General features: G+C 26.5%; 1 protein-coding gene across 1 annotated transcript in view; it reads left to right on the forward strand.

Annotated features, from left to right (window-relative positions):
- LOC142326609 (uncharacterized) overlaps nucleotides 1–17756 on the forward strand; it is a 215841-nt gene extending 198085 nt beyond the window's left edge. The window contains exons 31-35 of the mRNA XM_075369199.1: nucleotides 45–245; nucleotides 4026–4160; nucleotides 5280–5543; nucleotides 8188–8255; nucleotides 14123–17756. Of these exons, the coding sequence (XP_075225314.1) occupies nucleotides 45–245; nucleotides 4026–4160; nucleotides 5280–5543; nucleotides 8188–8255; nucleotides 14123–14342 (888 nt within the window). The 3' untranslated portion in view covers nucleotides 14343–17756. The remainder of the gene's footprint in view (nucleotides 1–44; nucleotides 246–4025; nucleotides 4161–5279; nucleotides 5544–8187; nucleotides 8256–14122) is intronic.
- The last annotated feature ends 1148 nt before the right edge of the window (nucleotides 17757–18904 follow it).

Genomic DNA, 18904 nt, shown 5'->3' on the forward strand with positions numbered 1-18904 from the left:
TAGGATCTATTCATAACCTTAATTATTTTGATTTTGTATTGCAGGAATTTTTGTTGGATTTAGAAAGTCATAAAAGCCTACTTATTTCATTAAATATTGTTGGTAAACATCTGGCAGAGCACACTGATAATGAGGTTAGAGCCAGGGAATTAAGAGAACGACTTGCAATTATAAACAGACGTTGGGAAGATGTGTTTGCTGCGGCCACGAGATGGCAGAATTTACTGCAGACTGCACTGATGGAGGTACATATGATCAATATTTAGTTGCTTTCACTTGAATTATCATAAATCTATCCAAATACAATTTTTATGAAAATGAAAATATGTTCTTCTCGTTTAGTCATTCAGTTTGTTACATATTATTATGTATGTTACATGCCACAATCGTAATCGTTCTCAGCGACCTGACAAGTTAGATCGCTATGAAAATACCAAATTTAAAAAAATTATAAATTAAAAAAATAATAAACATTTCACGCCACACCCACCGTGTTGGTCTAGTGGTCAATGCATTTTCCCAAATCAACTGATTTGGAAGTCTGAAGTTCTAGCGTTCAAGTCCTAGTAAAGTCAGTTTTTACATGGATATGAATACTAGATTGTGGACACCGGTGTTCTTTGGTGGTTGGGTTTCAATTAACCACACATCTCAGGAATGGTTGAACTGAGACTGTACAAGACTACACTTCATTTACACTCATACATATCATCCTCTGAAGTATTATCTGAAAGGTAATTACTGGAGGCTAAACAGGAAAAAGAAAGGAAACGTTCCACGCCAAGCTTATTAGGAATAGGGAGGAATGAAGCAGTTTCTATCCTTCTTCACTGAGGTGAATATATTTTATATCAGTGTATCAAGCATCAAGCCTAACAAAATGCAGGTGGTATTCAGCCTGTAAGTGATGCCTTCCTTCCATTTATTACAGGGGTTGGCTGTATAATTAATAACATTTCTCTTAGAGAAAGCAACTCTGGTTTTTTAACCTGATAATGCAAAGCTATGCATTCCATTTTGTTATTTATTACTCCACTCTGATGTTGCGTAATGCTTCAGCTGTGTAGAGGATCAGTATGCAGTAAAGGTGTAGCAAATTTATCATATGTACATTATTGCATTATCATTGATCATCCATTATCACATTGATCATCAGCAGTTTATACTTCTTAGGAAAAGAGTCTGTTATGAATCCCAAAACGTTGATAACCTAGTGCTGCTTATATTACATGGTCCCCACAGGCAGGAAATATAAATTTAGTCAGGAAAAATTGCAAAAACTTTCAGAGAATTGGATTTTTAGTACTGAATTAAAATAATGTTAGTTATTAATAAAATATTTTTTAGTAATCCTAAAATATATTGATATACCTTTGCGGCGTTGGGAAGTGGCAACCTCATCACCCAGCACATTGCAACGAAGTGATTCAAACAGCCCTTAAAATACCCTGTTCTTACTTACATTCATTTATAATAAAGAAGGAAAATTTCAAATTGCAGTTAAGTTTTTCACTGGTGAAATTTTAACAAAAAGTTACCATTGAAAAATTTAAAGGTTGTTAACTGTTTTTGTGGAATTTCTCTTAAACCACCATGAATTTTTTTTTTTTAATTTTAGGTAATTGCTTTTAAATGGCACCTAAAAACACTGTTTAATGATCAGTGGTTAGATATAAACTTCCACCCATAATTCAATCGGTTGAGAGGAGGTAGAGATGTGTATCATGCTTTTTGTTTTTGTAAAAAAACATTTTGGACTGGACAATATGGGCCAAAAGGCAGTGACTTCCCACAATAAAGGAAAGCACCATAATAATACAATTAAGAAAAGGGATTTTCAGCCTTCACTGAAAATCCAGTGGTACTTCAATTCAACAGACTAAAACTTTGATCAACAGTTGTGAGAACGGTGGTTATGATACATTTGTGTGTTCCTTGCTTGGATCTTCTGATCAGAGTAACAGCATTTCAGCAGCAAATGATACATTTGAACCCTTGGTTCATTTATACAAAATGACAACACAATTACTTCTTTTTGTTATAAAGATTATGTTTCCAGGTGGAGGTTACATGGGTTCTCAGTGTTGTGCAAAATAAGTTATCCATAAGTTCATGTGAAGATATTGGTGCAACTTTTAAAATTATGTTGTCTGGTAGTAGTAAAAATTCCAGTTTGGAGCTAGTAAATGCTCTTATGTTAATAATGTTTGTTTTATCTACAAAATAAGGTGTTCTGTTTTAGTTTTCTTTTCTGTATTACCTCTTCAGTCACAGTGATTTTAGTTCTCCTTTAAGTAGTGATCATACGTATATTCTCTGTTAAATTGAAGTGTGTGTTTGTTAGCATTTTTATACAAACAAAATTATTAAGTATTATTTTTTGTTTATTTTGAAAAATAATATAGAATAGTTTTTGTGAAAATTTTATAATTGACTTTTTTAAGTCAGGAAAATGAATTTTAAAATTTGGTGAGAACCCTGTATTAGGTTTTAAGTAACAGAAAGAATTTACCAAAAATCTTGACACTGCTAATGAATTTGATGTATGTATTAGCTTTTTTTAACAAGTTTGAGTTTACAAGTAGTACTGTTTGCCTAAAATGATAATTAAAGATTCAATTAAATTATTCTTAAATTAACAGTAAATTAGACGTGTGGTAATTTTAATATCAAAAGGTTATTTTATTTATGTATTATCAGTTAATATAGTTATCAGTTTTGTAACCAATATTATGAAACTTAATAAATTAAAAATAATTATGAATTAGTAATTTGTATTATTCAGTGGAAAGATACTTTGAAACTGTCATTATCTATTTATCTTTGTATTCATTCAGCAATAAAAATTTGGTTAATTGCCCATTAAAAAGAAAAAATGCAACTTTCTTTTCATTTTCTTAACATGCTTAATTTCAATTTCAGTGTTCAGTGATGATTGTATACCAGCATTGTGTATACCAAGCATCACATTTATGAAAAAATTGTATAATTGTTATTCAAAGATCCTCCTATACACAAAGAAAGATTAAGTAGTAAAAATTGGACTATTTTACATCTATTCTTATTTTTACATTTTTATTAAGGTAAATTAATTAACAAATTAAACGTGATTAAAATTCCATCTTTAAGTAGTAAACAGTAAGAATTTCTTATCTTTTTTATGATTTCTGTTTTTCTGAATTTAGCTCATGTTAGAGTTTTCCATTTTAAGATTTAAGATTAATAAATAAAATATAATATAATATTAGGCATAGCATTTGATTTAAGGTTGTATACAAGTATTAAAGTTAAAAAGAATATATAAACGTATATTTTACTTTGAAAAAAATTGGCATTTAATAACCAAGCATTCAAAATTGTAAATTTTAAAAATTACATCGGGCTTAAAAATTATATATGTTGCCATCTTTTCGATAAATTCAGTGACACATTCTCATAAAAATTTTTTTTTCTAGTAATCTCAAATCAAAGACTATAATTTTCTGTTAAATGTTCTTTAGTTTACTTAATGTTTGGGGGTTTGTTGTTGAACACTGTAGACTTCAAAACCCCTTTTAATAAAAAATTGGGTGCAACTAAAAACAGAAACCTTGAAGGTCAAGTCATGTCACTATTGCCTAAAATCAAATAACATAGAAACATATTTCTAAAAACATAAAATGAGATTCTTGTAATTTTTTTGTCTTGTTGGCTTTTGCTAATACAAAAATTACAAGAAAATAATGTTTTCATTTTCAAAGATTTAAACTCATATTTTTTTATTCAACTCAAAATGTAGGCTTGTAATAAGCCATTAAGACTTATTTATTAAGATATTGTACTATAATGCAGTGTAAGGATCGTAGCATGTTTTCAATCATCCATTTTATGTAAAGGAATTTTTTGAAAAATTGTTTAATATTTAGTCAGATTATTTCAGGAAAAAAACAATGTATAATAAAACGTTAAAAAATTTAATGTCTTTATAAATAAAAAACGATCTTATGTTTGCCTCTTGTTATTAAATTAACTGTATATACTTTCAGAACAATCAATTTCATAACGTAATGGTCGAGTTATCAGAATGGATTGAAAGAAAGGAGAATTCAATTAGAATGACTGAACCAGTAGATTTAACAGAAGATAGAGTTGTTATTGAGGATAAATTTAACAAATTTAAGGTAAATATTTACAATTATTATATAAATCTGTTACTATTTTATCAGTTTATTATTTTGTTTTATTATTACATTTTATTTGTTATTATTTTAACTTATGTTATTATGTTTTAACACAACATAATTTATGTTTGTGTAGAAAGTATATTTTTATAGTCTGATCAGATTAAGTGTAAGAGAAGGTTTTACATAAACAATTAAGTTCCCTCATCTTATGAGGTCTGTAAATAAAGTAATGAGACTGGTTCAGAAAAATTTTTAATTTACAGTACGTACAATTATACGTGAACTATCACCTTTGAAATAGTTCCCTTAGGAAGTCATGCATTGTTTCAAATGGTTTTCCACTCTTCATAGCAGTGTTGGAACTCAGAAACCAATTTGTTTGTCAAAATTTGATGGACTATGGTATGATTGAAATTCAGTTGTTCTGCAATCATTCTGACAGTTAATCACCGGTTGTACCATATCAAGTCTCTGAGTCGTTCTACACTGTCGTCACTTTTTGATGTTAACTATCTTCCAGAACGTGGATCGTCCGCAACTGATTCCTGGCCATCTGAGAATGCTTTAAACCACCTAAAAACTTGGGCTCATGACAGAGTGTCATCTCCGTATGCCCTTTTCTATTTTGAAAAAGTTTCAGTAGCATTCTCACAAAGTTTAACACAAAACTTGATTGCACAATGTTGCTCATAATTAGTATCACTCATTTTTGTAACGTATAACAAAAACTCGTTTCACAAAAAGTTTGTTTACATCTCAAGTGGCTACAATAGACTAAAATTATTAATACCTAATATAAATCAGCTGTTTCATAACCATATGTTTACTAGTAACTTTACAGTGTTGCCATTCTGGTTGCAAAAAAAACTAGTTCATTACTTTATTTACAGACTTCGTGTAAGAACAGTCTCATCAGATAAGATTAGAGACACTTATTTCCTATATAAAAAAGTCTGTTTTAGCATGTAAATCGTAACATTAGATCTAGTAGTTTAATCTTTTGAGTTAAAAAAAGCAAAATAAATATTTTGACGGTTGGGAATGAAGTATAAGTAAGTATAAGTATAAATTATGTAGTTTTTGTAACTGAAATTATAATACTCCTTTTATTTTCAGCAACTGCATCATGATTTGGAACAATGTGAACCTAGAGTTATATCGCTTCAAGAAGCTGCAAATCAAGTATTAAAGAACACTGATTTGCCAGAAGGTACAGAAAATGCTTGCACTCGTTTAACCAGCCTTAGACTTAAATTAAAATCATTAATACGGCTGACCAGGGTTTATATGCTCAAACTTGGTGCTGTTCTTGGACATCAACCCACAGATTTTGGTGTAATTGTGCCTAGAAATAAATCTCTCGATAGTCTTTCGCATGAGGTAAATTATATTAAATTAAATTTTAAGCATGATTTTGTCTCTTAGCACTATTTAGCTTTGATATTATCATTAAAAAATTATTCTCTTATGAAAAATCTGTTATTATGTAATATTAAAAAATATTTCCATGATTTTCAGCAGTGAAAATATTGTAAAACTTTGTAAGCAAAAAATTTGATTTAAAAAACATTTTAAAGAATTTAACTTACTTTAAAATAGACTTTTTTTTTTACTTTCATCTTTCCACATATACTTAGCTAAAAATATTCTAATGAATAACAGCCTTGGCTAAATCATAATTTTACATAGTCCAATATATTGCGCTGTGTAGAATATTCACTAAAATATTAATTGAATTCATTTCTATATTCATTAAATGTAAAAATGAGGCATGATTTTAAAGTAGGTTAGTTTTTAAGTAAAGACACATCCAAAACAATCTAACTTTAAAAACATGCCTTGTAGTTATCATTGAGTACACAAAAGTTTTTTCTTAATATTTTGCTTAAATCTTATTTCCTTTTATGATGTAACATTCTGCTTTTTGTAAATGCTAGTTACAAGATAGGTTTTAGTTACATTTATTAATTAAAGGATTGAATTGTCATATACAGGACATTTTATTATTTGAATTTTTTTCATTAATAGATACATAATAAGTTTTCTTTTTGTAAAAGCAATTTAGGGATTCAGTTTTGACTGATGTTTGCACAGTCATTGGGGTGAATCTTTACTATTTAATTGGCATAGTACCTGGTAAAAGATTAATTAAACAAACTTAAGCACTATGTTTTTCGCTAGATGAATGAGCTTTTAATGCTGTCTAAGCATTTTAATACAAATCTGTAAAATATTTTGCTTATATTATGATGAAGAATATTTTTTTTAATTGTAATTTTCATTTATACTAGACCGGAATGAAAATTTTCTAATTATAGCAGATATGATTAAACTTCAATGAAAATAGTAAATTACCTGAACTAAGAAGATTTTCTAGCATACAGTTCAATAAATTGAACGATTAGTTATTTTTAGTAATTTAAAAGGTATGAAATGTTTGAGTTAATCAGTTCATTAAATTTAATAAAACTTTTAATGAAATACATAGTAGTCAAAGTAAATTTATATTTATATTTTTTCAAGTAGAATAAAATAATTAGTTAACACACTGCACTTTAGTTCATTTATATTTTTATTTATTTTTTTTATCTATGTATGATTTTGCCCATTTATGCAGTAACAAATTTTATATATATATAAAACAGTTTTTCATTACAATTTCAGTTTATTTATTTACTTATAATAATTATTTCTAGTGTCTTTAATAACTGAATTTTTATAAATTAAAAACATTATGAAAATATTTTCTTTAAATTCCCCTCTTTTAAAAAAATTGTTTATTATCGTAGTAATGCTGTTTATTTTATTTTTCATTTGTTCAAATATTATCAGATTTAGATTATTTCAAGGAATGTTTATTATTATTTCTTGAAGAAATAGTGAAATAATATGCTAATTTTTTTTTAGTCATCACTTAAAATACAAAAAGTTCTATGTAGATAAAGTTTATAAAGCAGATAAGTAGTTTGTATGTTGACAAAGTACATAAAGTTAGACCACACCCAGTTGGGAGGACATAACTACTGGCTTTCTTGTCAGGAATCGCTTTATAATGAATGTATTAGGAAACACAATTATATTAAATCTTCAACTGTATTTTTATAGTCTGTGAAGATTTTAATGAAAATACTTATTACCATAAATTTAATGGTGTTAACCAATTAAGTTAATAAACTATGAAATTTTTATAACTTTATAAATTTTGTTGCTGTGAATGGGCATGTTAATTTTATTTAAGTAAAGCACTAGTAGAATTAAATGTGATGTTCAATTTATTACTTCCTTGTACGAAGTAAAGGAAGTATTGTGATCGCGAAAAATTTCAGGTTTCAATGGAAATATCCATTTTTACCATCCCTGAATCCATTTTTACTAGTTTCGGCATGATGTCTGTATGTACATACATATGTATCTCGCATAACTAAAAAACAATTGGCTGTAGGATGTTGAAATGTTGGATTTAGGACTGTTCTAACATCTAGTTGTGCAGTTCTCATTTTGATTGCAATTGACTGAACAAAAAGTGTCCAAAAACGTCCAAATTCCAGAATCTTTGAATTTCAGACTTTTTCTTAACTGCAGTAATAAGCTCTCATTGAGAGCTTTTCAACAATATATCATAATTAGTACTTATTTTGATTGGTTTCATTGTTATAGCTTAATGAAATATTTGAATCTTATAAGTGGAAGGCACATCGGTTCGAATCAAGACTTCATCTCCATTTTTTTTTTTTTTTTTACCTTTTTTTTGTTAATTTAAATATATTAATTTATTAATAATTATTAACCTCTGATTATTAAAAAAGTTTTACGGTAAATAATAAATTCAATAATAGCAATAAAAAAAATAGAAAAAATATCAGAAGTTATCAATAAAATAAAATTTTATGTACTTTTCATTTTAAAAAAATGTGTGTATGTAATTTAATAGGCGTACAAGGAAGTCATGTGGTGTCCACATCAGATCTTTTTTTTTTCACATTTTTGTAATTTTTGTTTTTATCTTCTTCTTTTCCCCTGTTAGCTTTTGGATGAAGCAGCTGGAGGACACCATGATCTTGCCTCTACATCATCTGACCAGCGAGATGAAAAGTAAATATTTTTGATTTTGTGTTTTGTTTAATTATATTTTTTTTAAATTATATTTATTTTTAATGCTTTAAGTAGATACATTGCACACTAGAAGCACATTATTATTGTGTTGCATGATAGTTTTTATTGAAATAATTATAGTGTTTTATAAAAACCATATTTAATAACTTAAATTATATGTATTAATAGGTTCAGAACAATTTTGTGTGTGTGTAAAATATTAAAAAAAAAAAAAACATATAATATATACTTTTTCTATATATTATTTTTTACATACATATCTTTTTAATCTCTAGCCAAAAAATCTTTCAGAATTTATTAAAAATCTATTTTTCAATTATTTTTGCTAAGAAAAGAAAAAGCTTTTACGAATTGATTTTATGACTTACAGCAGATAGTCTGAGTTATGTTTTACCCAAAAGAAAATAATTCTTATATATAGACAAAAATTTCATTACTACAGGCCTAGTGTTGAATAATTTTACTAAAATTTCTGAATGACTACCAACCTATTAAAAGTAAATTATTTTCAGAATATAAAGTAACCATTTATTAGCGGTCTACAGAGAACACTGTAAAAACAACATAACTAAATTATGTAAGCTTACATATTTGTAAAACATTATGACAACTAAGTATATCCTTCACCAGTCATCTTTGCAGTTATACACTTTTATAGTAATGATTAATCAGGTTGGATTTTAATTAAACAGATTGCCTATAACTGCACATTATTTCTAGATTACAAGAACAGGACACAGCTTCAAACTCTGATAAAATAAATCATTTAAATCATTTCATATCATCACAGATCAATGTTTGCTGACCAGATGATGGTATTAATACAAATTGCAAATTTATCAACATTAACAACTATAATATTCCATGTATTCACAGTAAAGGATCACATCTAAATGCACTTGAGTATTATGAAATCTTTTTTTTCTGTTAAGCCTCCAGAACCACCGTAAGGTATTACTTCAGAGGATGAAAGACGATGATACATATGAATGTAAATGAAGTGTAGTCTTGTACAGTCTCATGTCGACCATTCCTGAGATGTGTGTTAATTGAAACCCAGCCACCAAAGAACATCGGTATCCACAATCTAGTATTCATATGAAAGTATTATGATGTAACACAACAATGATGTATTAGAAACCTACAACAATGATGTTCTAAATGAACAAATACAATTTACAATTATGACACAATACAATTTAATCTTAACACCCTTTCTTGACTGTATTCTTATTATAACAAAAATAAATAATTCCACATATAATAAAATGATTTATTGGTCTAGGCTTTACTTATAATATTGCAATTTTCTCAGAGAATCTCAGAATGGTAGCAGAACAAATAAACCAAATTGTAGAGAAAGTAGGACCAGAAATCTTCAAAAAGATAGAATTCATGGTTAGTATCAAAGATTCCCTCAAGTCTCTAAATGTGACATATGCAAACTATCAATAAAGTTAAAACATCTGGGAGAAATAATTCAAATCAGTGGTTTAGGTAGATAAAGAAACCAGTCAAACAAGAATAAGAAAAATTGAATTGCCCTACCAGCTAATAAAAAATACAAGAACATCCCAATAAAAGTCAAAATCCAGCATTATAATATGATAATCAAACTAGAAGGCCTGTACGCACTAGAGTGTAACTTCAGGTTGAAATATGGTGAAATAAATGCAACAGAGAAAAAAAAGAAAGAAAAATCTTTAGAAAAATTCTGGGACAATAAAAATAGATATTAATTCAGAAGTAATAAAGATCTTTACATAAACAATGCAGCTGAAAAAATGTTAAGATTCTATCAGAAAAAGAAGAGCCCAATTTTTCAGCCAACTTATGAGAATGAATGATATAGCAAATGAATGATATAACAAAACAAATCTTCAACCATATCTACAGCAAAAAGAATGGAAATCAATGAGGTCAGTAGTTCAAAAAGACCTAAAAGAAATGAAAATGCCTGAAGAAATAGAACAAGATAGAACAGACAACTGGTACAAGATTTCAAGGGTTTCCAAGAGAAGAGAAAAAAGAAAGAAACCAACAATGTTTTATCAGAAGAAAGAAGGCAAAATCAAAGTGAAAAAATGAACTATTAGAAACCTAGGAAAAAAGATGTACTGAAGAAAGAGAAATGTATGCAAAGTGTTGTGAAATGCGGTTCTCAGTCTGGCAAACTTAAAAAAATTATTTAATTATGTGCCTTCATAAGCTCAAGAAATCCATGAAATAACTTCAGCTAATGCCAGAATGAACATCAGCGCACTGGTAATTAAAGATAACTGCATAAATAACTGAAAACATTAATGATATGAGTTTTTAAAATGTGTTTAATAAATTTGGTTTGGTTTGGTTTGTTGTTATGGTTTGACTTATTCCAAAATGTACGTACTATTTTATCCATTCTGTTTTGGTATTTTAAAAATTAAATGCATATTTTAGTAAACATTGATGGGTTCTTTTTTGATGTTTTAGTTGGTTAACTGCCTAAAAAAATTTTAAAAATTAAAATTATGAATTAGGGTGGTGCCTTGAAAATATCTTAATTAAGTCTTGCTGGTTTTGAATTCAGGGATATTTAACAAACCTCCAAGCTAAACAACACACCCAGTTGTCTAGGAATAATAATTTTTACCCAAAAAATGAATCTTTCCCAGCATTGTAACTTTTGGGCAATCCAATTAATGAATTTTGCACTGGCGTAGATGCCTTTCTAAAACATTGGCATGAATTCAACTAACACACTGTTGTGACACCATCTTTCACTAAGTTAATCATCATTCACTTAAACCTATTATGTAGGCATCAGTTGCAGAAAATAATGTGTTCATAACAGTATCCCTTATCACTAAGGTGGTAGAGTTATAGATCATTGTTATTTCCCAACCCTTAGTAACCCTTTCCTCCATATCCCAAAAATCCTCCAGATTATAATATTTACCTCTTAGCCATGTTAGATGAATTTTATTTTAAAGTTGTTAAAGGTGTTAGTGTTTTAAATTAGAGTAATAAATCTGAACACTTTCATATTATTTAACAGTGTAGAAAATGTTGGGCAATATATTTTCATTTTTTTTTACATCACCTCAACATCATCATTTGTGTGGTGTGAAATGCAGTATATAAATCCTACTAATGTTTATAAAATCCCAGTTTTTTTAGTTTAAAATTATTTTATTTTAAACCAAAATATATAGCAAATGTAATTTTTAGAAAGTGGATTTTTAAGAAAGTGAATCATTAATCAGATGTTCTATGATTTGCTGTTTCTTAGTTTAAATCCAGTCACAAGTTTAGCAACTTGTAATTAGATACAAATACTTATGTCAGAAAGCAACTAGTATAGTTAAGAGCACTGAAAATAGACAAATGTCATAAAGCATTATAATGTTAAAATATAGAAAATAAAATAAATAATTCTAAAATCAATTTAGTTGTGTCCAGTATTCCAGATTTTTGTATCAGTGTATAAATCTGCACTTAATGAAAAAAAAAACTTTTTAATTTTTCTTGATGTGATTAGTATAGTTTTTTTATGACTATAAAAAAAAAGATTATTTGGCTGCATTTCACATTAAAAATAATTTTTTAACAAGTTTAAATTAATGTGTATTGCATCATTCAGTGTCCAATTGTAATTAATAATTCTTTGCACTATTGGTTTTACAGAATTATTAACTATATCAAATATTTTGAGGTAATTTAGAAAAATATATCATACAAATTATTTATAAAAATATAAATAATTTTTTATGGATTTTTTCTTTGTTTTAGATGTTCTTAACTAGATTTTCAATATATGTATTCCATTAAGTTAAATATTCTATTTATACTTATAAGTTTTATAAATTGTCATTAATGATGTAAATAATTATATAAGTGATTGTCTAGAAATATTTTTTGAATCATTGATGATGAATAGTACCATTTTGTTGTTAATAAGTAACGTAAGGTTTCTTATTAACCAGTAAAACAGTCTAACAGGTTAACTTCCCTGGTTATGTATAGCAATATATTACTTATCCTATATTTTTAACATTACATTACGTTTTACATGTTACTAATTATTATACTTTCTTAGGAATTTTTGTTGGTCAGTGTGGTTCCATAACTCGTGACTTTTAAGAAACAGAAGGTGCAATGAAATAATTTTCTGATATTTTTATTTGTAACCCCAACCTTACTGTGTCGGTCAAATATTTATTGGTTTGTTGTGTTATTTGAGGTTAGCATTTTGGTTGTGTATTTAGTTTTTCTTTTAATATGTTTTTTCCTTTTTTTTTATGATTTTTAACCCAATCGCTTATAAATTTTTCTAATGCAGAGTCAACATACTTTATTGTTATATAATATGTAAACCAATTATATTTTTATGGGTTAAAATATTTCTGTGCTGTAAACTTATTTTTTTCTTGTTTTAAAGTGTTTTTTTTTTAAAGACCAGATTAACTGATTAATTATATTTATTTTTCTATTTGGGGTGCATGAAGTTATTGCATAATTGTATGTTGTGCAATGATCTAACCGATAGTGACAAAGTTTTCAGTTTTTTAAGTTAGACTTTTATCTGTATTTTAATATATTTTAAATTACATTTCATTTTTATTGAAAAGCCTTTACATTTTGTAGGTTACTGTTTGTCCTAAAAAAAAAAACTTCCAATTATTTGCAGTCCATGTTTAAATTTTTGTTAATTTATTTTAAATACTTTTATGTCTCCTCTTAATTTTAGGATTATTTAATTTTTTTTAAATTATTTTTTTATGTTAAAACTTGATTGTTGAATTTTTTTCTCATTTAGGTTTCATTAAGTCTTCAGTTACAAGGTCTGTTTACAAAATTCTTTATTATATTTGCCATTTCTCTGTGTCACTACTTCAGAATTTATATTATGGTTTTATTTATTCATCTTATTCTGGTTGTGTTAGGCATTTACCTAATTATCTAAATTATTTAAGGATATGAAATTGTGCCTTCAATTTATTTATAAGGTAGCATTACGCTGTATGAGGTTTCTAAGTGATAACATCCACAAAAAAAGATGAATGTTAACATTATTTGTGCACATCCTTATATTTTTAAATAATAAGGCGGTTTCTTTATTGTAAGTTCTGTTATATGAAATGTACAATCCACTCCCATTAATGAAATCAAGTTAAAAAAGAAACTACAAGCAATTTAGTTTAATCATCATTCAGAAACATAATCTCAAACAATTGTACAAACTGTTCTGCATTATTGTTGGAAAAATAGTTGAGCAAAACATAAAGCATTTATATAGTTACAATTCACGTCAACAGAGGAAAGATAATTTCCTCTCCCGATACAACATTCTACATTGACCTACAGTGACATTTTTAAACTAAAACTGTGTACTTGTCTTCATGTTTTTCATTTGAAATTGTCTAGATGGGTCCATCATTCATCAAGAGAATGAATTAATGCCGTGCCTAAACCTAGCCCAAATTAGAAACCAAATGCAATTTTTTGCATTTATAAAAACAAGAAATGCAAATTTCTTTGGTTTATAAAAACTCTTTGGCAAAAACAAAAATGAGATAAATATATCATCTTAAATTATAGAATGTAGGCTTCAAAATGTTAATATAGTATTTAAAGGTAAATGGTGCATTTATTTGTTTAAAAAAAATATGCCAAAAACCTCAGGATTGGACTAGAGAACACAAAACCTACTATATACTTGAAGGCATTAGGAAATTAAAGAAAACAAATATTAATGTATTAAATTGTAGAAATCTGCTATTAAAAGTATTTATTTTATGAAATAAAAAATTGTTTTCCTCATGTTTTTAAAATTGGTATTAACTAAAAATTAATTAATGTTTCAGTGATGAAAATGGAGATACTACTGTCCTAACACGAGGAACTCAATTTCTAAGTCGTGTTCTACGAGCTTCATTACCAATACAGGCTCTGATGTTGCTTGTTCTGGGAGTTGCTGCTCTTGTTCCTGTTGGAGAAGAAGATTATTCATGTATACTAGCCAATACTTTTGCCAGAAGTTTAGAACCAATGCTTAGATATAATAATGGGCCACCTCCAATTTAAAATCCTGAAATATTATTGGACGTTGTCAGGGATTTTTCTTATCGCTAAAATTCATTAATAAATTTTCTTTAATAATTTTAAATAAATAATTTTGTTAGTATTACTCATTTAAAGATTACATTTAAAAAAAATGAATTATATATTTTTTAATTCCATGAATTCCATAACTCTCAAGTTATTCCATTATTATTCAATATCAATATGAATATCAATTATTATTCATGGTTCTAAAATTTGTCAACATTGTTATATTAACATTTATAAATAAATTGTATTATAATATATTTGTAAATATGAAAAAACTTTGTTTATTAAAAAAAAATTATGTGTAAAATCATAGCAAAAAATGATTTTAGGAATAATATTATTTTTATAATGTAGTCATAAAAAATGATTTAATGAATTGGTGACTAGTTACTTAATGTAATAATAAAAAAAATTTGCTTCCTACAACAATGAATAATATACTAATAATTTATATTTGTTGTTATATATTGTGAAATCTGCCTTTGCCTTGGTGATATATAATATTGTTATATAATTATAACTTACTATTTTGTGTACAGATTTATATTATTATATTTAGTATAATTAAGTATTTAAAGCGGACCATTTTGTGCAAAATTAGAATATATATAATTAAAATGATGAATAATTTTTAATAATTAATTAATGATTATATAGATTTTTAACACTATTATGATAATTTGATATCATGCTTATAACTGAAAATAAATTTTATGACAAAATTAATATTATTATCAAGTATCCATTTGATTAGATGTAAATATATATAGTATTTCATGTAAATTAATATTATTTTTCTTCATGAAATATATTGTATGGACGTGCATATTGTAATCTATTGTACTACATGTCAATTCCATTACTTTTCCCGCAAAAACATAATTATAAAATGTTTATTAGTTATATTATCTTCATTATACTTCAGATTATAAGAAAATTTAACAAAATATTTTAACTCTTTTAGGTTTAATTTGTAGGAATTAATTCCTCAGCCAAGACCTGTTTTATTTTTATTATTTATATATATGTTAATATATAATCAAAACCACATTAAAGGTTCCCCAGTAAATAAAATCCATAAAAAGGAGATTAATTAAAAGAAACCAGTTTTTATTATTTATTTTTAATTCATTTGAAATATTTAAAGATCAAAGTGCTATCAATTTTAAAAATGTCCTGCTTTCAATTTAAAAAAAAAAACAAATATCAATTTAATTTTATCTTAAGATAATTTTATCATTTTTAAGTAATATTTTTTCAAAAGAGAGAGATTGATACAGTTAGTAAATAATGCAACAAATAATCTATAAATATAAAAATAGCAAACTTAATACAATGAAAGCAGATTCAAAACAAGTAGTATGAAATTTTTTTTAAGTGTAACAGGAATTATGTGGCATCAAGCAAGTTGTAACAGTTGACCTAAAAGAGCTAAAATTTATCTTTGACTACGTAATCTTTTAATCAATTTTTTAATCTTATGAAAATGAGTGAATGTATTTATTTATTTTTGATGGGATACTTTTTTTTTGTAAATAATTTACTGGTTTTCCTTTTTATAAAATATAATATGTATTATAATTCCATCAAGAAAACAATTGTAAGATTAAATGAAGTTTTTTGTACAAATACGTCATTATTGGCCTATATTAATAAACTGTTTGACTGACATTCTTTTACGTATATATATTTGTGATATAGTTTTATGTTATTTTTAATGTTCATATATGAAAAATGTTATAATTTATTTTCAGTTATATTATTATGGTGGTAATTATAGTAAATTATATTGTTAAATCCCTGATATGTACTTCATGATTTTTTTCCATTATATATATTTATATTTTACATTTTGAATTTATTTCCGTCCTGAGCTGCAATGATAATGTAAGATTTATTTATCAATTGTAAGGTGATGGGTCTTTTTTTAATAATAATGATAAAATATATACATTTCTTTTAGGTTGTATAAATATATCATCGCTTATTTTTATATTTTAATCTGGTGTAAATGTCTTCTGAAATGCCATATTTTCTTTTTAATATATTAATTTTTTTTAGTGAAATTGTTCGTCAACCTCTGGAATTAATTATAAAGATGTACAGTTTCATATTGTTATACGTGTATGTAAATGATTTTCTACATTTTTCTATATATTTTGGTACATTTTTTTAGTATTAATAATTTTTTTAAAATTCCAATGTAGACTGAGAATTCTATCTTTATTCATTTTGATAATTATCGTCAGTAGTGATTAATTTTTTCTTACTATGATATACAGTTATAAAAATATTAATTAAAGTTATAATGAAGATTTTTGAGTGATCTTATGCTGGAGTGGAACACAGTTAAAGTCCTCTATCTTCATTTTGAGCTGTCTGTGGTGTCGAATCTACGAACGAACGGTTTTCATATTTAGTTTATAGGTGAATGTTTTATCAGTCATCTATGTCACTATCCTGTCTCTCTCTCTCTCTCTCTCTCTCTCTTCATTTTCCTTGGGAAATATATTTCATTTTTTAATGTTTAAGTCTTCAATTCATTTCGTTTCGATACATATATATAATTTATATAAAATGATTTTTTATTTAGTTATTAGTTAATATATTAACTATGGTTCCATGTTAAATAATCTTACAATTAGATTATTTGTGATAATGTTAACTGAATTAATTATATTTTAATATTTTGACACTGTGGTTTTTACTAAATGAAAGAAAAATTGTTCTTCAAACTAACATTGTGTAATGATTTTACTATTCAATAAATATTGAATTTACATCATTAAAAATGTAGAACTGCAATCTGAGATCACAGTGTCAATAAAAATAGGTTTTTTTACTTGGAACCATGATTGTGTTTAATTGTTAACATTATTATATTATACTGTTTATTGTTATTTGTCCCTTGTTTCATTTTGTTTGTTTTTCTCTCCACATTACATGTAATATTTGTGATTTTCTTCCTATGAATCTTTAGCTTAAACAAAGCTGATATTTTGTGCCTAAATTTACTGTGTATGTATGGTGTATTAACTTTAAAAATTACAACTGTGTGTAGATTGTAGCACTGCAGTATAATTAAAATTTTCTCATTTCCTATTTAATTCGTTTTGATTTTAGTTTGTTATTTACTTGTTTTATTTTTTTCATAGCTGAGCTTTACCTATTATGTAACTTAAGTTTAATTATTGTACTTTACTGAAATGTTATCTTAGTACATGGTATTATTATTACTATTATTTGTTGTTATTTTTTAGTAAAAAAAATTACAGAAAGCATTAACATTAATATCATCATAATATTATGAATGATGTAAATCATTATTATTTGGATTTTACAGCTGTCTTCTGTAATTAATCCAAATAAATGATTTATGTAATATGATATGATATGCTGTTTGTATAGAATAATATATTTACTTTGAGATACTGAAACTGTACTACAAATTAAAAAAAAAAGTGTTAATCAAATGAGTGTATTTATTTTCTTTCATCAGTTTTTACAAATACTTTAGGCTTAATTTCACAACTTTCCTAATTACTATGCGACTGATTAAGTGATAAAAAATCAGTACTTAAAGAATTTTATAACCAAGTGAGTAATGTAATTTTTTGGGGCCCTATGTACATTTTTCTGGGAATCCATCAAGTGAAAAAACCCTTTATTTTATGTATATTTTCATTTTTATCTTCAGACAAAACAAACTATGTATTTTATACTACTAGGCTATATACTTATAAAAATATATTAGCATTGTAATAGTACTAAGTTCACTTTGTCTTAAATATCAATAGTAAAAATAATGGGGTTTGTAAGTTTTGTAACTGTTAATTATATAAACATTTTTTTCACAATATATCCACTTAAGAAAATTCCTTAATTCATAATACTTTTTCCATAATAAGCAAATATTATAAAAATGAAAAGTTAAGTAACTGATAATCTAAGCAATAGCAACCACATATGTAATAAAAATGGGGATTTTCTGTCATATTCTCACATTACTTGAATTTTATATTAAATACAAGGGTTGTTTCTTTTTCAACCTGCAATGAGCTATAAAAAAAGACACATTGACAAAACAAAATGATTTTATTATTAAAAGTTGTCTAGTATCAAACTTATTCTTCTTCATAATCGCCAAAATGATTGAGGCATTTGTCATATCGTGACACCAGTTTTCCAATGCCCTCTTCAAAGAAGTTTGCCACCAATGAGGTAAGGTACTTCTTGACAGCCTCCTGAAGTTCTTCATTGGTGGCAAAGTGTTGTCTGCCAACCATACCTTTAATTCTTGAAAGAGGTGAAAATCGCTAGCTGCCAGGTCTGGACTATACGGTAGGTGGTCGAAAACTTCCCGCTTGAATTGTTTGAATAGGTTTTGCGTCATGTTGACACAGTACAGTCGTGGATCAAAACCACACCACGAGAACATGCTTCTTTGTTTGTTCTGGATCACTTTGGGGAGGTGAGATAAAGAAACTTCTTTTGTTATTGTTGTCCTCTGCTTTATAAAGTCCACCAAGACACCT

The sequence above is a fragment of the Lycorma delicatula genome, chromosome 6 (genome assembly GCF_047948215.1).
Source record: "Lycorma delicatula isolate Av1 chromosome 6, ASM4794821v1, whole genome shotgun sequence".
Lineage (NCBI taxonomy): Eukaryota > Metazoa > Arthropoda > Insecta > Hemiptera > Fulgoridae > Lycorma > Lycorma delicatula.